General features: G+C 42.6%; 1 protein-coding gene across 2 annotated transcripts in view; it reads right to left on the bottom strand.

Annotated features, from left to right (window-relative positions):
• The window catches only part of DOCK1 (dedicator of cytokinesis 1), a 280,476-nt gene that overhangs the window by 79,629 nt on the left and 175,453 nt on the right, over positions 1-25,394 (bottom strand). For both annotated transcript variants that reach the window (XM_027655183.1, XM_027655182.1), the window contains exon 30: positions 161-239. In XM_027655183.1, coding sequence (XP_027510984.1) covers positions 161-239 — 79 coding nt within the window. The remainder of the gene's footprint in view (positions 1-160; positions 240-25,394) is intronic.

Consider the following 25,394-nt stretch of genomic DNA (forward strand, 5'->3'; position numbering starts at 1 on the left):
CATGACAAGACTCAAAAGAATGGATCACAAATACCTGAAACAACTTAACTGAGATAAGTGGTCAGGACAACACATAAAATCATCAAAATTACATGTTTAGGGCAGAAATTTATGACATTCACATCAGTCCCCCAGACACTGAGGTGAGCTTTTTTCTTACCTGTAACTCAAAGTTGGTTTGATCAAGGAATTTTTTGTTGAGCATATCTGCATATTGGTTAATTGCTCTCAGGAAGACTCTGAAAGATCAAGAGAAAATGACATCATTACACACTTTTCTGGGGTACCTTTGTATATCTGGCATCCCAATTAGACAAAACTCTGAGTCTGTCTGGAAAGTGAAATTTGAGGCTGTTACTGGAAAAGCAGTGTGATCTCACCACACAGAATTCTATGCAGATGTTCTCCAAATTAATCAAGTAAATTAGCATATGCAGCAACACATGGAATGTTTGGGATGATATCACTTGTCTTTAAAATACCGCACGATAATCAAGAGAGCATTAAAAATTCAGTTTATTAGGAAAAAATATATATATTTTTAAAGTTACAACATTTCAATGTTGTATTTAAACTAGACCTGCAACTGGTTGTATTTTAACTTGCAGGTGAATCAAAACACATTTTTAAACACGAGGCAGAAAATATTTTACTCGTGGCAGAACAGAAATGCTGCTGAAGGACAATCTTTAAAACACTGTTCACTGCTCTACTTCCAAAATGCTAATTTAGTACCCTCTGTACTTATTGAGTCTCTAAAATGCTTCTTAAATTGCAACAGGAGTTGGCCTGACAAGCTGTAAAGAGAAAACCAAATGGCACAGGAGAAGTAGGTCACTACATATTCATGGTGCAGAAAAATAAACATATTATTCTTTGGTTGCCTGATCTCCATTTTCAAAACAAACATTGGAGTCCTCCTGAAAACTTGGAATTAATGCTTTGCAAGTGCCAGCTGATGCCCAGACAAATGAGTCTGTCTTCTGGGAAGTTGTGGTGGAGATTTATGTCTCCTCAAAGTCCCAACAACATGAAGACCTCTCATGACATGAACTAGTTTTTCTCCCCCACCCCAACAGCAATTTTAAAAAGAGATTTCACTGTTGAATTCAAATAACAAACTTAATCTTCCTACAGGCTGACAAATAAATACCAGAATTATTTAAAACAGACTATAAAAGGCAGCTGGAAAGATCTTTTACTGAATTTAAGATACCTACTGATCTCTCCTAAAAATAATTAATAATTAGCTAAAACTCGGGTAACCCAAGAGAAATGAAGCCTCCAGAAAACACACGGGCAACATCTTGCCAAGAGATTATTTATATATCTTTATATATGGGCACTACATTACCAAGAGATTATTTAGTATATATTTATATATAGGCAACATTTTGCCAAGAGATCATTTATGTATATATTTATGTATTTATATAAATTGACAGAGTAAAGTATTGGGATCCTCAGAGAGGTTACTTATTTATTTATGTATTTAAGTAAATTAATAAAGGAAAAATTTTGATGTCATTGGGATGTATCTGTAGTATAAAGTCAGATCACCCCCAGAGTAGCATAATGGAAGAGTGAAAATAAATTTAGAAAAGAAAATACAAGAGAATTTAAAATATGAAATATTTATAAAATATTAACAAATATATAAATATAAAATTAAATACATACATATATGTAGTTATATTTTATAATATTTCCCTTTATAGGTAAGATAAGATGGCAGAAACATCTTTGCCCTTGCACCCAGCACATACAAGGATGTATTTCAGGACCAGCACTTCAGCCCATTATTCAGCATCTTTGTCAGCGGCAACAACTTCATTAAGAGATTTTATAAATGAGTTGAATGCAGCAAACACAATAGCACTCTGCACTGATCTAAAATATATGTATTTGAGATCTATGATTCAATTACTGAGCTGTAGCACATACCAAGATTGAAACTCCAGTTATCTGTGTAATCAGACAACCACCAGTTTGATACGTTGACTTATGCCCTGGTTTGGTTTGTGCTTTTAAAGCCTGATAATACAATGAGATTCATAAATCTTCCCAGAAGAATTAGCAGTTTAATGTGGTGGGAAGGGCCATCCAAGGCTCCTTTCCTCATGGATATAAAACTGGTTCCAACTCAGGAAGGACTGTGCCTACAACTTAATTCTGCTGCCTCAAGACATCACTGTGATGTATTCAATCTACTCCATCTAATTAAGCTTTGGCACGATCTCATTACTTTATATACCATTGGTTTTCTTTAAATTGTTACTCATTTTCCCCTTATATTCATTCTAGTGAATACCAATAAAGAACAAATAATGCAGATTCTACTGTACATTGCAACTGGAGAAGGACCAGAGCACCCAAGTGGAATTGGAATTAAACAACTCCATCCCATCCCAGCCCACATGCTGCCCTTGTCCCCAGGTGGCTTTAGGAAGGCAGGTACTCCAAAATTCCACAAAAGAACATCCAGACAGGAGATATAGTGTTGATTTTTGAATTATTTATTTAACCTCCAATTTGATTTTGATTTGATTTGATTATACACTGAGTCTTTCTGTTCCTGGATAAAACACTTTGTAACGTAGGTAAGTGAAGAAGTCTCAGTGAAAGTCAACAGAACAATATTATTATTATTATTATTATTACTACTACTACTATTACTATAATTGCAGTATATCTTCATTTGCAAATCAAATGTCAGTCAAGGAGGATTTTATGCCCATTTCAACCAGTACTGAAAGAACTGCCCCCTTCCAACTCAGACTGTTTTGTGACTGCCACAGGAAAAGAAAGAGTCTGTGATAAAATCCTGGCAGTGAGAAGCAGCAAGTTGCAGAGCATGTTGGGACAACAAGAGCAGAGAGGTTCCATTACAGCTGTGCTCTTATGGGGTCAACAGGGAAAGCTGGATTTAGATAAATGCAGTTTTCTACCAGGCTGAGGTCACTGATACCACTCTGTGCCCTCTGCCCACCTTGTCCTCTCCTACAGACCCACACAACAGTGAGGAGAGGTGTCAGCTGAGAATGTTGGACACCTGGAGGATTCAAGCAGCATCCCAAGAACAACCTGCAACTTGGAGAAAAAGAATGAGAAGAAATAACAGTGGGCACAGGGCTAGAGGGAAAAAGTAAGAGCACAGAATTATGGGATCATTTAGGTTGGAAAAGACCCAAGACGTAGTTCAACTGTTCCCCAGCACTGCCAATGCCACCATTAACCTGTGGATTTTAAATCCCTCCAGGGATGGGGATTCCACCAGTGCCCTGGGCAGCTGTGCCAGGCCTGAACAGCCCTTTCCATGAAGAAAAACAGTTCAGGGTTTATGCCCAAACAAAATTTGAAAGAGGAAGCAGAAATATTTTATTTCTCATCCCAGATGTTACTTTAATCTTCCTCCAAAGCAGGTACTGCCAATTTTCAGCAACTTCACTGTCAAAGTCAGAAAATCTGAAAAAACAGAGGGAAATGTGGCTCTTCAAAATAGACAGAATTAAACAATGCAAAGTTCTGTACTGAAGAATAAAGAAGTTGTCTGCTGGAACACACTCAAGGATGAAAGGTGGACTTGGACATCACTGGGCCAACACACAAGTGATCAAAACTCTTCCCTACACTCAGATGGAGCATCACCCTCAGTGCTTTCCCTTATCTTGCTGTAATTAATAATGAAGATTAGTTTCCAGTTGCATGTGAATAAAAAGAAGTACTTTTCTTGAAATTCAGCTTCAATTAACAAAAGAATACATTATCTGTGTCAGGAAGAGCCACAGAAGTTAAACCTTGGAAAAGAGAGAAGTTCAGAGACTGGAAGCAAACACAATGTTCTCTGCTGCCATGTAAGACAACAAAACCTACTTCTAAGGTATTGGAAAAGATTTGTTAGACAAAAGACTTTATCAACTCAATTAAAAGAAGGAAATTAACATTTCCTATGATGTGAGTGGAATAGAAGGAATATGATTAGGGAAGGAAGTCACTTCAGGATATGTGGGAGGAAGAATGACCATTGCTAAAGGGCATAAGAATGTACCAAACAACCAAATTAACGTCCTGGACACACAAGGTTTGTGTGTGCTGAGCCCCAGGGGACCAGTGAGGATGGGGATGACTCCCAAAAGCATCCACAGCTTTCTGCTGCCTCTTGTTCTGTAGTTTGGTCCTTTCAGATGGGGATTGTCCTCTTATTCTGTGTTTAGAGCTTCCATAGAATCCTAGACTGCTTTGGGTTGGAAAGCACCTTAAAGTTCATCTTGTTCCACCCCCTGCCATGGGCAGGGACACCTCCCACTATCCCAGGTTGCTCCAAGCCCCGTCCAACCTGGCCTTGGACACTTCCAGGGATGGGGCAGCCACAGCTTCTCTGGGCAACCTGTGCCAGGGTCTCAACACCCTCACAGCCAACAATTCCTTCCTAATATCCAACCTAACCCTGCCCTCTGGCAGTAGGAATCATTCCCCCTTGTCCTGTCACTCCTTTTCCAAAGTCCCTCTCCAGCTGTTTTGCAGCTCTCCATGATCCAGCAGGAAGAAGGAATTGCAGACACACAGGGAAAGGCTGCAGCAGTGGGATGTTCAGCTGCTGGGCAGCAAAACAGCAGAACTCCAAGTGCCATCTTGTCCCAAAAAGCTTGGTCAGGGCTGTATTAGGATGAGGGTCCACTGTGAGACAGGAATTATTTCTTCCCATCTCCTTGGCCCTGGAAAGGCTTTGGCTGGAATATTGTTCAGTTGAAGTCACCACCCCTCAAGAATGACACAAAAATACGGGGAGAGCTCAGGTGAGAGAGGACAGGAGAGGAGGAAACCATGGCAGAGGTTGGATGTTAGGAAATACAGGTCATATAGGGCAGAAATTCTCAAAAAAACAAACCCAAAAGCCAGATTAAGCAAATATCTGTGACCTGGTTGGGCACATTCCCCTCGTCCTGCCTTGGGCAGTAATTTCTTCAGTAATTTCCCCTCATTTATGACTCTCAGTCCAGAGTCAATACATCCAATAATATGCTGCTGCTCCACGGACCAGCTTCGACTGCAACTGCTGACTTGTGGGTATTTTTCCTGTTACTGATGATTATTCCCTTCCACGGGGCCCTCAGGTGGTTAATTGGTTTGTAGATTCAGAGATTGCTCCACCAAATAGTGTAACAATTAATGGTTTGATGCTGTAGTTTTCCAAAAGGGCCTTTTTTTCATACAAACAACCTCACTGACTCCAGGAGGCTGGGAACATACATCAAATCCTGACTTCCAATGGCAATTGTAAATGAAGAAGGGACAAAGGGATTCGATTTATAAATGTAACAGGAGTCACTGTGCCAAACAACTCATTCTTTTTCCTCTCTCAGGTACAGTCATTTTTTATCCCACCATTCTCTCTCCTAATTAGTCAAGTGCCCTGATTTGCTCATGTTTAAAAATATTCTGTGCCCCATTTTCTTTCCCTCAGCTTCTCACATTGTTTAAAAAATACTTGCAAGAGTTAAAGGAGCTGAAGAAAAGTGGATACAGGACACTTCACATCAGGTAACACACACAGATCAAACTGCTCTGCAAATGACTGTTCTGGAGAAATAATCTAGACAGATATTCCAAAAGTAGAAATATTTTTAAAGTCTATGCCATTCTTTTACATGATTTAGTTTGTTCAATTAGCCAGGGATCTGCATTTACACTGTAAGTATTTATGCAAAATATTTATGATAAGAATATATGAAACAATAGAAACTAGGAATGTCCTCCCCAGCATTTTTCCTTAAGCAAACATCAAAAGAGAGGGAAAAAGAAGGGACAAATTACTTCCCTAATGACAGAATAATTATCTAAACAAGAATACAGAGATACAGCTTAGAATAATTTCAGTTTAGCTGATAATTCGATAAAAGAGAGGGAATTTGGAGTGAGGTTCTAAAAGGCACTATTATGATGTCATTTCAGTTAATTTAGATGGAAGGATAATGAATGCTTTATTACAGCTCATCAGCCTTCCTGCACATCATCATGCTTTCCATGCCTGAGCTTTTGCTTCTCTGGGAGACAAATTTAGTGTGCTTGGATGAGACAGACCCCTCTTATCTTGTCAGGCTGTGTGTGAAACAGCAGACCTAGACCTTGAAATCCCAGTGCAAAACCCAAACCTGAACAAATGCTCAGTAAGGCATGAATAGCACAGCAAAGCCTTCCTTGAGCAGCATCACCTCAAATACCTTCACAGGCTCCTGCAGCGCCAGCCTTGCAAAGCAATTCAGTTTTAAACAACAACAGGAATTAAATATGTATAAATTAAACCCAGAATTTTCCCCCAATATCCAGCCTGAACCTTCCCTGGTGCAAAGTGAAGTCATTTTCCCTTGTTCTCTGGGAGCAGAGCCTGACCCCCTCCTGTCAGGGAGCTGCAGATCCAGAAGGTCCCCCCTGAGCCTCCTTTTCTCCAGGCTGAGCCCCCCCAGCTCCCTCAGCTGCTCCTGGTACTCCAGACTCTTCCCCAGCTCCGGTCCCTTCCCTGGACATGCTCCAGCCTCTCAATACCTATCTTGTCCTGAGGGGTCCAGAATTGTCCCAAGGATCTGAGGGGCCTCAGCAGTGTCTCACACAGAAAGTCAAAATCATTAAAACAAGCAAGTCTGAAGGTATCCTTGCACCTCCCCACACTTTTCTCCTTTCCCAAATTTTCTGTCTTTTTTATTTACTGCTGATGTAATACTGTTCACTCACAGAATCACAGAACGTGCTGAGTTGGAAGGGACCCACAAGGATCATCCAGTCCAACCCTCAGCCCTGCACAGGACCATCCCCAAGAGTCACACTCTGTGCCTGAGAGCATCATCCAAACACTCGAGCTCTGGCAGTCTTGGTGCTGTGCCCACTGCCCTGGGGAGCCTGTTCAGTACCCAACCACCCTCTGGGGAAAGAACCTTTCCCTGATATCCAACTTAAACCTGCCCTGACACAATTCCAGACCATTCCCTGGGTCCTGTCCCCAGCCCCACAGAGCAGAGATCAGTACCTGCCCCTCCTGAGGAAGCTGTAACTGCAGTGAGGTCTCCCCTCAGTCTCCTCTTCTCTAACTGGACAGACCAAGTGCCCTCAGCTGCTCCTCATCCCATCTCCAGACCTCACAACTGCCCAGCCCAAATGAAGCTTTCAATCAATTCCATTTTACACTTCTTTATATTTACACACCTTTCCCCAGTCTCCTCCTTTCTCTCCCTTGAAAAACATTTTAAAAGTGCTTAAAAGACTCCTTGCAACATCCTCTAATTCAGCAGGCTAAAGAACAGGCAAAACTTTAAATAAAAAAAAAAAAAAGAAGAAACTAAATCCTTGATCATTTGCTGCCTTTTGAATTCCAGTTCCTGGGCTGAGGATGATAATAACACTGAGTAATCCCAAAGAAGACTTGCTACTAAATACTCCCATTAGCATAATCTTCTCATAATGTGGACTCCACACCAGCACAGGTGCTCCATGTCACTTTATTAACCTATTTTCTAATAAATATTTCAGAAACAGCTTTAGCATATTATCTATAATCACTGATAGCTCTTCCCTCATTTATATTCTGGGCTGGCCATCCTCTGAAACAATGGGGACAGATGAATGAAAAATAACTGTGAGTTACAAAATGCTGAAGGACAAACTTGTGGGCTGACTACCAATAATCAGGGCTGGGTAAGAGGCATAATGGGCTATTTTAACAAAAAAATAGGTTGAGTGTGGAAGGTGCCTCTGAAGCAGTTGCTCAGGGCTGTATCCAGATGTGTTTTGGAGATGGAGACCTCTTTGAACCTGACCCCTTGCTCTCCTCCTTTCTCAAATGCTTTTCTGGGGTCTATGCTGTGGTTTCTGGATGACTTCAGATTCAAGAAAGAAGCAGCTTTAGACTTCTACACCCTTTTTCAAAAGCCCCAGTAAACTTTGTCTCCTGAAATTTTAGCTAAAATATAACCCCAGCCATGGATAGAACCTTGTGCACTAAATTTTACCACCTAAAGAATTTTATGGCAGGGGAATAAAAGCCCAGAAATAGTGTTTTCTAATGGAAATGCTGAAAGACAATTTAATTTAGGAGTTTTTAGCTAGGACTACAATGCTGGGAAAATAGCATCTATTGCAAGTGGATAGCATTACAGCTGCACTACCCAAAAGTTAATATTCTAAAGGAAGAAGACTCACTGAATTCAAAGAGACTCTTTCTATTATAGTAGTTGGCACAAACTTGCATGAGATTTTGTGATTTAAAACATGGAATTTGTTGCAGTACTGCTGGAATGAACCTCTGCCATCAGGTGAGACATTAAACAAGTAGTTTTCGTAAGAGTGAAATGCTTAATAAAATACAAAAGTCTTTGCAATGAACAGACACCACCTCCTTCCCCTCTGGAAATATCATGGAATCACAGTATGGTTTGGGTTGGAAGGGACTTTAAAGTTCATCCCATTCCACCCCTCTGCCATGGGCAGGGACACCTTCCACTATCCCAGGGTGCTCCAAGCCCCATCCAACCGGGCCTTGGACACTTCCAGGGATGGGGCAGCCACAGCTTCTCTGGGCAACCTGTGCCAGGGCCTCACGACCTGACTTGTCATCTTAGTTCTTGTTTCTACTTGCTCTTACGTGGGAATTCAGCCAGTTTTTGCAGAGGTAAAAATCAATAAAGCAGAAGATGATTTTTTTCCTATTGCACTGCTTTTCACAGAAATATTCAGTCTGGAAAGAGAAATAATTACAAGAGAATTAATTCATGGGAAGGATGGGAAAGGATCCCACAGATAAATTTTCCTGCCATGCACCAAAGTTCTGACTGAATTTGGCAAAAGGTTGTCAAACACTTGACTGTCTCACAGTTTGCAGCACAGGAACCTCCCCTGCTTTGTGCTGAGGGCATGGCCTGCTGCATCTTCCCCATTTCCATGGATACCTAGAGGTGATTAAGGCTACTTTAGCTAATTATGGATAAATCAATAGAATTGATCTGCTACATTTCAGGTTCTTTGGCATTTTCATCAATCTTGCAATCAACTGGGAAGACAATTGCACCTGGCTAAACAAACATCATGAGGCTGCTTGGAAAAGAATCTCAATTTTTTCCTGCAGGATTTAATTTATCCAATTCCGCCAAAGAATACTAATGAGGAAAAGGAAAGTGGTCTGCAGATGAAGAAGATGTCCAAAGGTTTCTTTAGCACTTCTTAAGTGCTGGGGTCACCAATCAGGTGTGCTCAGAGGTCCCTTCTCTCTGTCCATCACCGAAAATGTGAACTTCACTGTGATGCCTGATGGCAGAAAGTTTCCGTGGGAGCAGAATTTGTCTTCTAGTCCTACACCTTATTTTCTAACTACAAGGAATCACAGACACAGAGCAGAACTTTCACAAAACTGGGATCCATCTCCCCAGCAGACAGACACAGGCAGTGTGTTCTCCCTGGGAAGAGGCTGAAAAGTGATTTCTTGTAAGAAACGAGCAGGTTGAACCTCAGCAGCTGCTCTGCTTTGCTGTTCCACGGGTGCTTACGTGGCTGACAGCTTTGTGAAGGGCACACTAATGCTGGTAAAGTAAAGAAGTCTTGCTGGAGCTTTAGGTAAGCCTGTGTTTGATCCAAAGTGTGGCTCTCAGATATTAAAGTGACACAAACCACTTTAAGGAGGCAGTGGGGTGTGTGAGGGAGGGAGTGAGGCGAGACGGGAACGTTGCTCTCCTCCTGCACAGCCTTTCACTCCCCTCACCCAGCCTCTGGACAAGATCATTGTTTTGCTGTTCTTCCCATTTCTCCTTCAGCCTCCTGTTTGTAGAAATGAGACAGGAGTGGAATAAATGCTTCAATATGATGCTTCAATACCTGCCAGTAACACAAATCCTCCCAGCACGATGCCCGTCCGCTCCGTGGTTATCAGTGGGATTTTTGGCTCATGGGGAAAGGGTTAAATCATCCCACAAACGAGGGATTGTGTATGGAAACGGAGATGATACAGCACAAAAACCAGGCTTGCAGGGCAGATAACAACACTGTAACATCACGAATGTTGCTTATTTCTGTTCTAGCAGGACTGAAGGGCAGCAGAGGGACATTCCCAACGCTGCAAACAGATGCATTTAAACAGGGATCACCTGCACCACACCAAGGGGCTCTTGTGCAGGGGGGCTGCAGTGCAGCCCTGAGATGGGCTCAAGGCCAGGGAGAATCCAGGGCTGGCTCAGACATTCCAATCCTCCCAGGAATTTTTACAGCTGGGATTAGTTTCTGCCCAGTGAAGTCAAAGCCTAAGAGGTAAATGCAACTGGGGTCATAAAAAATGGCCAAGTGTGTCAATGGGACAAAGGTGGTGCTAAATTTTTTTGGTATTAAGTAAATACCAAATATATGAAATATAATTGCGATATAAATCCTGCCCTGTGAGGGTGGGGAGGCCCTGGCACAGGCTGCCCAGAGAAGCTGTGGTTGCCCCATCCCTGGAAGTGTCCAAGGCCAGGTTGGACGGGGCTTGGAGCAACCTGGACTAGTGGAAGGTGTCTCTGCCCAGGACTGGATGGGCTTTAAGGTACCTTCCATCCCAAGTAATTTTATGGTTCTATGACATTATGCTGTATAAGATGAGGACAGCTTTAGGTGTTACTCCGTACACAAGCACTGGTTGAAAAAAGTCACCATGAACAGTTGGTTTAGGAAGTTTTTTCTGGGTGAGAAAACCTCCTATTTGGGCTAGTCTGAATTTTTCCCCACTTAGTTTTTTTGCTTATATGAGCCCATAAAATAATTACAGTCTGCTCCAAGAGAAGCTGCTGGCTTTCAGTGCCATTGGCATTATAAATTATCCATTTAGAGGTAGCCAAACCGTGCAATTCAGGCCAGGGGAGAACATAAAAAGAGCATAAATGGTGCATAAATGTTATGTGGGCCTTTTGCCCAACTCTTCTTTGACCCAGTGCAGGGAAATCAGTCCAGTGGCATAGATTTTTGGGAGGGGAGTGGCTGGCTTGTCCTTGTGAGGCTCAGAACCACATTCCTACGTCCAAATTAACTTCCCTGGCACTGCATTGCCCCGTCTGCACTGCGGGATTGATGGAGTTCCGTGTGCTGGAGTCAGGAACTTCCCAAATAAGTGGGAAGTTTTTCAAACTGCAAGTAAACAGATTTTTACACAGTTTTACAGAGGTACTTATTGCTGTGTCCACATTAAAGCAAACTGTGATATGGTTCTGCCTTGGCAAGGTGAGGATTCTTTAGAGCAGCCCCTGCAGGTTGTTGCTCTGTCTCACAAACTCAGCCTTCAGAAACGGAATTTTAGTCTTGTGGTGCTCTAAACTACTGTTTGTATTTCAAAAGCTACGTAATTTTCTATAGTTTTGAAGTTCCTTTATCCTTAGCATAATTTGGTAGCTTAAAGAGCTTCCTCTTTAAGGATTAAGAGATGGAATGGAATTAAAATATTTCATAAAAGGAACTGCAGAGAACCCGATTTCAGGGAATCACAGGATGGGTTGGGTTGGGTTGGGAGGGACCTTAAAACCATCTCATTCCACTGGTACTGCAATGACTCGTGAAGGGTAAGAAAAAATCTGCTTTTCCAATGGATATTGATGCTCACACAGATCAGACCTGCCAGGATTTTCAAGTCCATCTGCAGCAGATATTATGGAAAAAGCCTGGCAACAGCCAGGAGCTCTGTAGGCCAGCACTGCTCAACTGGAGGGTTCAGCTAAGGTTTATATAAGGTAAAAAGCACATTTTTCTGGATTTTTTCCATATGGAAGGAGAGAAATTAAAGGCAGAATGGCATATACAGGTTGCCCAGAGTTTACATAATTTCAGCTTTAATGTCAGCAATAGCCAAACCCTGATCCTGAAAACTGATACCCAAAAGACACTAAAAGTGAGATTAAGATCTTTCCCCAATATTTTAAGTCTTCTCCTTTTTCTCTAGAAAGAACGGCCTCTCCCCCTTGCTGTTTGGATTGGGTAATTTAAATTTTACTGGAGAAAACAGTGAAAGGGTTTTTATCATCTTTTTTTTTAATCCATATCCATCTTAATATTTAATTTGCTATATTGAATTGAGAAATTCTCACTTTATTTATAATTGAAAGTTAGACACTTTCTCTGCCCTACACACAGCACATGAAGGTGCAAAAGAGCCTCAAAAACTGTGATTTAGTACAATCCATGAGAGAGTATTGAGTGATGACACCAATCAAATGCTGTTCCCACAATAGGAAATATGTTCCTTTATGCACATTCACTCAAATTTGTAATTCATGATAAAATGATATTTTTATTACCAAAGAATTGTTAGATGTTTGAGAGACAAATGCCACAAAAAAGGGAGGAACAGAGACTTATGCAGAGACCTCCTGTGATTCAGCCCTTCAAGAGCTGACATTTCCATCAGAAATTATCTAATTTGCTCTAGGAAAGTTGTTCACTCACAACTGGGGACACAAACACTGATCAGAGCCTCTCACCTCTCGTTGAATGAGTAAACATCACTAATCTGGTTTTCATCAACAATCCAGGCTCCAAGCCCTCGTTCCACAGCCTCATTAAAAACCCTTCCGTTAAAAACACCACGTTCCAGCCCAGCTCCAAATAAGTGTGATTTTCTCTGTGCCACAGCAGGATAATTTAATTGCACAGAAACACAAAGGCAGAATTAGAAACTACTCTTGGTCCAAATTAACCCTACATGTATTATTTCTGCAAGAGACCATCTTAATTGCAATTACACATCCAGGGACCAACATGGGGCTTTGTTCTTAATTTGGACGTAGGATAACGAATGGGTTTTAAATTAGTCAAAGAAGTAAATATTAGTCTGTGACAAACTGTAATTACTGGGTGATCACAGCTGTTTAAATTCACTTCTGCCAAGGAGCTTTAGGTTATGGTAAACACAGATTTTTTGGGGAAGTCGCTTTGTGCAGCACAGGAAGTTGGGGTGTCACTTGGTTTCTTTCAAAATTACTTAAAAACACATTTATGGGGACAGGGCTGGAAATCATAAGAACATTTCAGCACCTTGATTTGCCTAAATTAATGACAACTGCAATGGGAACAGCACTCAGTCAAGTGGCACCTGGAGACACGGTTAGGGATGGGCTTGGCACTGCTGGGTTAATGGTTGGACTCCATGGTTTTAGGGGATATTTCCAACCTAAACAATTCCATGATTCCGTATATAATTTCTAACCTCATTCCTGTATTGGGTACAACAAGGATGGAGGACAGCACAAATCTGGATGGGTGATTCCACAACAGGAATAAAATGTCTGGTAATTTCCCTGGACAACCTGCCCTGGGGATGCAGGGATGGGAACTCGTTTCAAAAGGTCAGATTAGTGAGCATGGACAATAAATAAACATTGGGCAAAATCAGGAAACAGTTCATGTGTGAAGAGATGATGGTTAAGTGGAGAAATACACCTTCTTTTTTTATATGAATTAGCAAAGGTGGAACAGATTGGGGGTGTTTGGCTTTCCAAGGCAGCTGAATAAGCCAAAAATCTCCAGGACAACCTTGAGACATCGTGAGTCCCACAGCACATGCTCTGACAGGGGCTGCAGGGAGTCAGGGACATATGTTGCAAAGATCCATATGGAATTATAGAATCATTTAGATTGGAAAAGACCCCTAAGATCATGGAGTGCAATCATCAACCCAGCACCACCACCACTAAACCTGGTCCTCAAGTGCCACATCTACATGTTTTTTGAGCACTTCCAGGGATGAAGACTCCACCACTGCCCTGAGCAGCCTGTTCCAATGTTGGACAAGCCTTTTTGTGAGGTAATATTCCCTAATATCCCCCCTGAGCCTCCTTTTCTCCAGGCTGAGCCCCCTCAGCTGCTCCTGCTGCTCCTGGTGCTCCAGACCCTTCCCCAGCTCTGTTCCCATCTCTGGACACGCTCCAGCTCCTCAGTGTCCCTCTTGCAGAGAGCAGGGGATGTCCCACCCAGTGAGGACACACATTTGGCTGAGCTGGAACTAAAAGGGTGCTGAACACCTTTGAAATATCAAACCTTTAGTACCGACCCCATTTTGTACATCAGAAGATGTAAATGAGAAGCAAACAACTTTCCATGTTAAAACCCTGCCCTGCATGTCATGCAATTCCAACCTTTGATTTTCCCACTCTCCTGCCCTCGGGTGAAACCTGTAAATCACAAATCCAAGCCCAACTGATCTTAATCCTGGGACAGGAAAATGTTGATATGATGATGTACAAACAAAATACAGAGTATTAGTGATTTATCTTTGGTGTTAGGGAATAAATAAAATTTCATTCATTCAGCTGGAATTGCAAAGGTAATTTTCACTGCTGCCTCTGAAATAAACTGGTAGTTCATCTTCTCATTCTTTAAGAAGTCTCAGCACCCAAAAGAGTCTGATTGATCACACCTGTGCTTCCCTTCCTCTTCTCCAGCTGAATTCAATATTTTCTCTTTTCATGTACAGAGCAGTTGATGGACACGTCACTGCCCGGGTACCCAGACAGGATTACTGGACTCAGCAGTGGGAGGGAGGGACACAACATGTGAAAATCCTCATCCAAGGGGAATATCATCAAAAACCTTGTGGACCTGGGCTGGGAAGCCTGTAAGTGCTGGTAGGCCAGTGCAAGGACTCTGCTGATCACAGAATACCAGAACGGTTTGGGTTGGAAAGGACCTTCATGCCCATTTCATTCCACCCCCTGCCATGGGCAGGGACATCTTCCACTAAACCAGGTTGCTCCAAGCCCCGTCCAACCTGGCCTTGGACACTTCCAGGGATCCAGGGGCAGCCACAGCTTCTCTGGGCAACCTGGGCCAGGGCCTCACCACCCTCACACCCAAAAATTCCTTCCCAATATCCCATCTAACCCTGCCCTGTAGCAGTGGGAAGCCACTGCCCCTTGTCCTGTCACTCCAGGCCCTTGTCCAAAGTCCCTCTCCAGCCTCTTGAAGCCCCTTTAGGCACTGGAAGGGACTCTCAGGTCTCCCTGGAGCTTCTCTTCTCCAGGTGAACCCCCCCAGCTCTCCCAGCCTGGCTCCAGAGCAGAGGGGCTCCCAGCCCTCAGAGTATCTCTGTGGCCTCCTCTGGACTCATTCCAACAGGTTCCCCACGTGTCAGACAACCACCCACAGAAACAACTCCAGTTTTAAACAACAGATTTAAACTCATAAGAAACTGAAACTGTGGGAAAAGGTTTACAGTGGCTCCCCACGGCTTCTCCTGGGGAAGAAATGCTATTGGAAGAAATAAAACCCCACTCTTGAGCCTCCTCTCCAGATGATGTGATTCCCTGACACAGCTTTAGAGGTGCCCTCCCCTTGCCAGCTGCTTCCCTGTGCCCCTCCAGGCACCAAAGGAGATGTGTAAGGAGGGTATTGTAAATGTTTTTTAACAAATCTACATTATAAATATGTAAAGTCACCACGTGAAAGCTCCACCTGTTTCTAACAGGCCAGTTTTACATCATCCTGTGTTCCTGCATGCACGGCATCCCTCTCTGCAAGAAACCATGTCCAACCTGGAAAACCAGCTTCCCAGCCACGGGGACTTGGAGAGAAGAACTGAAGAAGCTTCAGTGCATCACATTTATTTCAAATTAATTTTCTGCCATCCAGCTCCAGCAGTTCATTTTTCCTACTGAATGGGATCTAATAAGATCTAATAGGTGATAAATCAGTTTGCTGGTTTAGGGCATTAAGGAACTGCAGTGATATGTTCTGCTAGACCAGGAAGGTCTCCAGTGCTCTGTTCCACAACAAGCGGGGCATTAAATAGTCTTAAATCACCAGGCTGTCCCTTCCTCAGCTCTGTGACCACTCCTGAGGCTCGGAAATTTCAGAATGAGAAATCATTCTTTCCAGCAAACTCTGTAGCTGCAAGCAAAGCAATTTAAAAAACACTTGAGGAGAGTGGTTCCTACATCTTGCTCCTGTTACAAATGACTCGGCCTTGGTGTTCACAAAATACACAGCTTAACTAATACAAATGGGTTATCAAATTATCAGGATGGGAACAGACAGAGAAGTTGTTTCCTATCAACAAATTCATCACAAATAACAACAAAATGGGATTATTTACTCAGCATCTGTTCATTCCTACTCGTTTGGCACAGTGTTATCAGCGCTGAAACTTTACATGCAAAACACTCCAATTCCTGGGATAATCTGATAATGCAACACACGTTGCTTGATCCATCTTTTTATAGGAAAAAGGTGAAATAAACCTTTGTGCTGACAACCCAATCCTTACCCAGCTCTCATGTGGCAAAGTACATCCAGCCCAACTGTGAGCAACACCAGTTCTGCAGAAAGTTTGGATGAGGCTGACGTTTATTATCCTTGGATTTACAACCCACACTCCAAAGGCTTTATGTTCTAAGTTTAAAGCTGAACAAGGTTTAAAGAAGGTTCTGCAAACAGAAGAGGCTCCCACCCTTTACCTTCTCCCTGTTCCTGCTCTGGAGCTCAAAGTAAAGTGGTTCCTCAGAGCACTCACCATCCGTGTCAGTCAAAAGCAACTGGGTTAATTTAAACCATACAAACCATTCCAGCTCTTTTTGCCTGAATCCAGTGGGAATATTTACACAAGGTGCTTTTTTGCAGCAGTATTCTGGAAGTGATAACCTCCAGCAGCAAGATGGGGATCAGGAAGGACCATTGTTCACCTCAGAGAGGAGAAGGCTCCGGGGAGAACTTGTGAGTCCCTTTTCAGTGCCCAAAGGGGCGCCAAGAGAGCTGGAGAGGGACTTGGGACAAGGGATGGAAGGACAGGACAAAAGGGAATGGCTTCTCACTGCCAGAGGGCAGGGATAGATGGGATATTGGGAAGGAAATCTTCCCTCTGAGGGTGCTGAGGCCCTGGTACAGGTTGCCCAGAGGAGCTGTGGCTGCCCTATCCCTGGAAGTGTCCAAGGCCAAACTGGACGGGGCTTGGAGCAACCTGGGACAGTGGGAGGTGTCCCTGCCCATGGCAGGGGGTGGAACTAGATGGTCTTTAAGATTCCTCTCAACCCAAACCATTCTGAGATCCTGTGACAATTCTATGACCATCAACTTTAAACTCCACAAAAGTAAATAATCCTATGCCCTGTTCAGGGTGAATGTTTGCCTACACCTTACAAAACTAAGTATTACACTGACCTTCCTTACTTTGGCATAAAACTTGGAATGAATTTTCAACTTCTTCACCCAAGATGTGAACTGGGCTCTCTCAGCTGGACATATGGGTTAATATTCATAGAGAAAATGCACTGGTTATTAAAATGGAGCAGAACATTCATGTGAAAATAATCTATGATCTGAATTCTATTCTTCACTGCTGGTTGTTCCCTGCATGGGCACAGGCAAATTACTTCATTCCTCTATGAATCAACTTGAACATCTGTAAGGTCAACATAATGCAGATGATCTCCCCCAGATGCTCTGAGATTCTTACAAAAATAATTCAAATTAATATTATTGTTGTTATATAAAACTGTCACTGTGAATCTCTCTTTATGGCAAACAAAGCATCTTTGACAAAGGCCCTTTAGCAAAGAAAGAACTGAACAAGTTGGGAAAGTTTAATTTACCCACAATGCCAATTGTTTGAGTAACAAATCCAGTGTATGTTTTTTCAGATTAAAATGTAAATCCAACATTTTATATATATATATTCTTGCACATGAGATCAAATTAGGCCTATTTGTCATTGATATTTGTGCTGCAATTATCTCAAAAATAATTTTAAGTTAACTGAATTCAAGCCAAAAGTATCTTTAAATTAAGTACTCAGTTAAGTAAGTGGACTGTGAATGGAAGACTGAATTTATATGTAACTTCAAACAGCACATAAAAAATAAATCTTTTACTATGTCAAACTAGGTATCATAATAAAATGCTTTATAAAAAAAGGTCATTAGCACATTTCAGACTAATGTTTATAGGAAATGGAAAACCACATACTGGTTTCCTGATAAGGAAGTAATTGATTTTCTTGTATCTTATATTGGCACGAGATTTAGAAAAACAATAGGTCGGAGTTGACACCATGGATCCTTCCCGGTCTTGGGAATCAGCTCAAAGACTGAAGAAAAGTAAAATTTTAAGGCAAATTAAAATAATCCACACTGCATACTTACTAATCAGAGAATCAGGAAATTTGCTAAGGTTGGAAAAGACCTTTAAGATCATCAAATCCAAGTGCCAACCAGCACCACCACCACGTTCACCCCTAACCACGTCCTCAAGTGCCACATCCATGTGTTTTTTGAGCACTTCCAGGGATGGGGACTCCACTACTGCCCTGGGCAGTCTGGTCCAATGTTGGACAAGCCTTTTCATGAAGGAATTTTCCATAATATCCAACCTAAACCTCCCCTGGCACAGTTTGAGGTCGTTTCCTCTCCTTCTGTCCCTTGTTTCCTGGGAGCAGAGCCCGACTCCCCCCGGCTCCCACCTCCTGTCAGGGAGTTGCAGGGAGCCAGAAGGTCCCCCCTGAGCCTCAATAATGCCAGGAAATATTGTCCTGGTGTTTATTCTCACATCATTTTCTGAGACCACCCAATTTAGCAGCAGCCAATCTGATGATACACCACCTCATCAGAGACACTTTGGTGCATGACCACGTTCCCACTGCTGTCCTGTGTGCTCAAGGATGGGAAGCAATTACAAACCTATTAATAAAACCCCTCTGATTCTCCTGGGGGGTCCTCAAAGCAGGCTACAAACCCTTTATTCAACATCTGCCATAGTACATCTCCTCCCAGCAGCCTGTGGGCCCAAAGGCAACATCTGTCTGTACAATTTATGTCCATTTTTGTGAAGCCTGTGTCTATCAGAGCCTTCAGCACATCCAGAAATGAGCAGCATCCCATTTAAAATGGAAGCTGCTTTCTTGACTTTACTGCTGCCATCCCTCCTGACACCTGCAGTATAAATTCCCTGAGCTGGTGTTCTGAAATACCTGAATTTTGACATTAAATCTGCCCCTATTCTTATCTTTACTATAATTCAGACTCCAAAACGAACTGAGGAACTCCAAAAAAATGGGTTAAAATTCAAAACCTTCACAAATCATGTCCTTCTTAACCCACTGAATCTGCATGGCAGAATATGCTTCCTCGATAGTTTTCCTGCAGTTCTGTTGGATTCCGTGGCCATCCTCAAGCAAAACTCCTGAATATGAGTTCAAGTACAAAAAGACATAAATCTTTGCAGAGATGAGCAGGTTTTACTAGTTGTTGGTTGTTTGGGTTTTTTTAAACTTCTTCAGAGGAACTTAGTGCTACTTTTTAAAGCTCTTTCACATCAACATAACACACTGAAATTCCATCAGGAAAAAAAAAAAAGAGAAGTATTTACACTGTTACTGATAAAAGAGAAAAAACCCAGCCAAAACATGAAATTATTCACTTAGACCATCCTACTTCTGTATTTGTGAGTTGGTTTAAAATAAGATAAACATATAATGCAAAAAATTTACTCTGGTTCACAATGTTCAGGGCATGAGGGTCAGTGCCAAGGAACGAGAATCCAAGGAGTGGTGAGAAGAAATTCTTCCCTGTGAGGGTGGTGAGGCCCTGGCACAGGTTGCTCAGAGAAGCTGTGGCTGCCCCATCCCTGGAAGTGTCCAAGACCAGGTTGGATGGGGCTTGGAGCAACCTGGGATAGTGGAAGGTGTCCCTGCCATGATGGTCTTTAAGGTCCCTTCCAACCCAAACCATTCCATGATTCTGTGAGTGTCACAGCAAGACCCATCCCATCCCATCCCATCCCATCCCATCCCATCCCATCCCATCTCAACCTTTGCTGTCTATCACAGAGCAAAGAAAAACCATATTAATGACATGTGGATTCAGACATTGTGCCCAACTTACATTTGCTCTTTTCAAAACCCAGGCTTTAATTTCCTTCCTCATTTTAATCTCTGACCTGTCTTGACTAAGATATAAATAACCAAAACCCATGCCAGGTATTTGTGCCTTGGATGGATGAGCTGCACTTTGAGTGACTCCACACCCAGTTTCCCCAGCTCAGCATCCTCAGCATTCCCCCCATCCAGACAGCACTCCCAGAGCCAGGGAATTTATGAGTCAGGGAAAGAAGGAATTGGTTAAGGGAAGTGTTTTGTATGCTGACAATGGTCACAGCAATTGCTTATTGCAGGCAAGGAGAGCTCAAGGACACAACGTGCACCTGGAGCCCAAGAGCCACTGCTGTCAAGTGACTTGGAAAACATACCACCAAAAAAAAGTCATTTTCATAAACATGAATTTTTAATTATCCTATTATTTGCAGATCAGGAGACTTATACAGTAGGATAAGAATACCTTATAAATTTAGGTTGGAAATTTAAGTATGTGTAACTAAGACATACAGAGTAATCTAAGAAAGTTTTAGTATGAAGGGGAAAAAGGGCTGAGCAAGATTTAATAGTAGGTATTTATTTTTCCTGTGTATTTTACAACTGAAAAACAAAAGGAAAAATAAAATGTTGTAAAAGGTAATAAAAGTTTAGAATCATTGTTGGATGGGGTTTGGAGCAACCTGGTCCATGGAAGGTGTCCTTGCCCATGGTAGGGGGAGGAATGAGATCATCTTTAAGGTCTTTCCAGCCCAAACCATTCCATGATTCAATGTTTGTATCATGAGCTGTTTGCTCATGCACTCAACAGCCAAAAGGTAGCACTCTAAGAGTAAATAAATACATAAATCAAAGCAATTAATCAATATCCAGAGGGGGAAAGACATAAAAAAGAAAAAAGGCAAGAAAGAGGCAAATTTTTACCCAGTGAAATTTGAAGGAGAATTTGTGTAGGGAAATTCAGATCCATACAATGATCAAATCAACAACACATTTAAATTGTTATTACAGTGTTCCAATAGACAAACTTCACAGTGACCAGCACCAGAAAACCCCTTCTACTGTTGGTGCATCTTCAGTTCATCCTTTACACTGAATTTTCTAATTGATGTATCAAATTTAGTGATACAGAACTAGAAAGTAAGACAAGTTAAAACCTTTACATGGTGATTTTCTCTCCAGGCATAAAGAAACCAAACCACGTAAATCTCCCTTTTTTATTTTAGAAAAGGCTTTTCAGGATTGCTCCTTTGCAGCCTAAAGCTCCTGAGAGATCCTGCAGCATTCCCAAATCCAGCACTGGCTCTGTAAGGTGCATTACAGTACTTACATCCCAAACAGGTTTATTCACTGCATGGAGAGAATTCATTTATTAATAAAGAGCACTGGGGAGGAGGCAACAAAAACCCAAAACCCTAAAGCAAGATGGTTCAGCACCACTGTGATTTCATTTAATAACACAGTTGGAAATGATTTGGTGGGAACACTTTCAGAACATGGATAGGACAAGAGGAAATGGCCTCAAAGTTGTGCCAGGGGATGTTCAGGTTGGATATTACGGAAAATTTCTATATGGAAAGGGCTGTCCAGCTCTGGTACAGCTGCCCAGGGCAGTGGTGGAGTCCCCATCCCTGCAGGGATTTAAAAGCCCTGTGGATGTGGCACTTGGGGACATGGGTTACTGTGGTGTTGGCAGTGCTGGGGAATGGTTGGACCTGATGGTCTGAAAGGGCTTCTCCAACCTAAATTGGAAAGATGTTTCTATGATTCTCTGGCATTCATCCCTTCTGACCATGCCACAGATGCACAGCTGCCATGTTTACAGCTGCATGGACATCTCCCACAATTCAGATGGAGAGAACAGGACCCTCTGCTCTTCCTTAGAATCACAGAATGGTTTGGATTGCGAGGGACATTAAAGCTCATCTTGTTCCACCCCCTGCCATGAGCAGGGACACCTTCCACTAGCCCAGGTTGCTCCAAGCCCCGTCCAACCTGGCCTTGAACACCTCCATGGATGGGGCAGCCACAGCTTCTCTGGGAACCTGCACCAGGGCCTCACCACCCTCAAAGGGAGGGATTTATTCCCAATATCCAACCTAACCCTACCCTCCTGTACCTTAAGGCCATTCCCCCTTGTCCCATCCTATTCCTTAATCCCTAATCCAGTGAATCCCTTCTACTTCTGAAGAACCTCCCACTGGCTCCCACCACATTTTGACAGCATTTATTTGCCATCCAACACTCCTATCCACAAAACACAACTCAGCCCTTCCAGATTTTCAACTGAGTTACCTGAAAAGCTTGGAAAACCTGTGTGTACCAGTAAATTTTGTCTCATCCCAAGCTGGCTATGTCAGGATAATTGTAGTTGGTTGCTATCTCACACCACGGGCTTTCTGTGAGACACTGCTCTGTCTGACAGATTGGAGAGAGTTTTTCTAGATCTGGGGATTAATTCCCACAATCACCCAGTCTTGGAGCCCTACTGCTCACCCCACACCCACACCTCTGCCCAAAACCCACTGCAGGGTGTCTTAATCCAAACCCTCCCTATTTATCAGCTCCAACAAACCCGTCCCAGTCTCCCCATTAGATCAAGGCAACCGCTGGATTTCATCCATCACAGGGAGGATTTCCATGTCAGAACAAGAGAACAGCTTTAAGAGGAACATGTAAGTAAAAGGGATTAGATATTTTACAGCAGAGAGAACAGCAAGCTCTGATACCAAACTCCATGTACGGGCAAAGTTTACAAGTTTCAATCAAATCCAGGTTAAGCACGAAAAATGGAGGAGTCGGTCACGGCAGGGGAACCATGGCAAAAATGCTGAATGCAACAGTGTTTTTACACATTGGCTTCAGTGGAGTCATTTTTTCCTGCTAACTCTCAGCCCAAACAAATTAGCAATTCGTACTACAGATGTCAGAAGTTATAAAGGAAATTAATGCAACAGTCAAACTGAAATGAGGCTGAGGAAAATGCTATTATTTTCCCTGTGGACTCATATGTCCACACACCGAGTTCTGCTTTGTGAAGATAATATCCAGAAAGTGCCCAGTAAAGCTTAAAAAATAAATATCTAAAATACCCCTGCTTTTTTCTTCTTTTTTTTTCAGAGATGCATGTGAGTGTTGGGTTGAGGTTTGGGAGTTCTTTTAAAGATCTAATATTGAAGGATTTCGTCTAAGTTTGTTATTGGCAATACTCCAGTTTTCTTCTAAGGGGTTTTATTCCATGACTTTTTTCTAAGACAAACAATGAGTTTGAAATCCTGACTAACAATGAAACGAACTCTTCTAAGTTAGAAGTCCATCAGCTGGTGCATAGATACGACAAGGGGGAATGGCTTTAAGCTGAAGGAAGGTAGATTTATACTGGATATTGGGAATAAATTCCTCCCTGTGAGGGTGGTGAGGCCCTGGTACAGGTTGCCCAGAGAAGCTGTGGCTGCCCCTGCATCCCTGTAAATGTCCAAGGCCAGGTTGGATGGGTCATGGAGCAACCTGGGCTAGTGGAAGGTGTCCCTGCCCATGGCAGGGGGTGGGACTGGATGGGCTTTAAGGTTCTTTCCAACCCAAACCATTCCATGATTCTGTGAAATACAAAGCCCAGCACAGGATGGAATCCAGTGTGCAATCTGCATATTCATACAAACCAGTCAACAGTTTTAGTCTATATTCAAACTGCCCATTAGCAGCTCCGATGTCAGAAGTTAAACCACACTTTATGTGCTGGATGAATAAATCTCTGAAGTCACCATAAATTTTTCACGATTTCCTCATAAATTCCTCATTTCTCCTTGTCAGTTTTCTTGGCAGAATTTAAAATATAGGAAGCTGTAAAAACATCAGGATGCTTTAACTAAGCCAAATGCCTGCTCTGAGTGGTATTTGACAAGCACTGGGTGATGCCATAGATCACCCAGAACACACAACAAAGGGTGCAATGGCCCTTCAGAAATACAGAGAATTTAAAAAACCTGCATCACCCTTGACTAGCTGGTGACCATCCACAAGTCCCTTGGCTTTTACTTTAATACTTGGCTTTTACATTTAATACATGTTCATTATAAACTGTGTTTTTAGCACCAAATGAGAGATTTTTATCTTCTGCAATCAAGAGAAAAGAGTTTATCAGAGTGGTGGATTTTTTTCCGTTTGGAAAACATTAGACTAGACCAGAAAATAGTAAATTAAAAGAGGAGAAATGAAGAAATGGATTCCTATCTGGACTACTGAGTACAGGTCTGGTGTTCCCAACAAAAGAAGGACATGGAACTGTTGGAGCAAGTCCAGAGGAGGCCATGAAGTTGATAAGGAGACTGGGAAACAGGCTGGGAAAGTTGGGGCTGTTACAGCCTGGACAACAGAAGGTTGTGTGGAGACCTCAGAGCACCTTCCAGTGTCTGAAGGGGCCTCCAGGGAAGATGGACTGTTCATCAGAAAGTGAAGTGACAGGACAAGGAGTAATGGGTACAAACTGAAGAAGAGTAGACTTAGTTTGAATATTAGGAAGAAATTGTTCCCTGTGAGGGTGGTGAAGCCCTGGAATGGATTTCCCAGAGAAGCTGTGGCTGCCTCATCCCTGGAAGTGTCCAAGGCCAGGTTGGACGGGGCTTGGAGCAACCTGGGCTAGTGGAAGGTGTCCCTGCCCATGGCAGGGGGCAGGGGGTGGACTGGACAGGCTTCAGGGTCCCTTCCAAACCAAACCATTCCAGGATTCTATAACTCCCTGCAGAATGAGTGTCCTCAGACATCAAGAGAAATTACAGGAGGGTTGAGAACGTGTTCTTCAATGAGAACCAAACTCCCTTCCTTAGAGATCTGCTGCGCTTTTGTCAACAAAGGTTGGACCAGAAGATCCTTGAGGCCCCCTTAGAACCTGGGACTGTATGATTTCATGACATGATTCCAGATCATAAAGCTGAGAACACATTCTTCAAGGAGCATGAAGCCCCCACCCCCTCCCTCAGCAGCATTAGAACACGGTGAGGGTGAAAAATGAGTTTTGGAGGTTTGGCTGCACACACAGAAGTGTCATTTGAAGGAAAGCCAAACTCAGCACACATTTGTATCATTTCCTTGCTACAACAAGGTACTCCAGCAATGAATTTGGCAAGGAATGACAATGCAATGATCCCTCTCTGCACCCCTCCATCAGTATTCACCTGGAAAAGCACGCCTGCTTCCTGGCATTGCTGCCATAAAAACACTTGGACAAATGGGAAAAGATGAAGAATAATTCTTTAAAAACCCTAATAAAATCCTTAGATGCTGTCAAAACCACTGAAAACTACAGGTTTATGTAGATCAGGAAAAACTCTGGCTAAGAAGTAGCATTTTTTAGGATGCAAGACAGTGGCAAGTGCTCAATGCATAACTGTAAGCCTAAAAAGTGCTTGGGGCTGTATCAAAAGAAGAAGGTACATCTCAATATGACACCAAATATCAGGTAATAACTATGATTCATATCTCAAATATGGAAATATTTTTCCTTAAGAAAACTTTTCCTTGAGAAACGCAACTGAAGTGGTTGTGGAAG

The sequence above is a fragment of the Corapipo altera genome, unplaced genomic scaffold (assembly GCF_003945725.1).
Source record: "Corapipo altera isolate COAL_440 unplaced genomic scaffold, ASM394572v1 180, whole genome shotgun sequence".
In the NCBI taxonomy this organism is placed as follows: Eukaryota; Metazoa; Chordata; class Aves; order Passeriformes; family Pipridae; genus Corapipo; species Corapipo altera.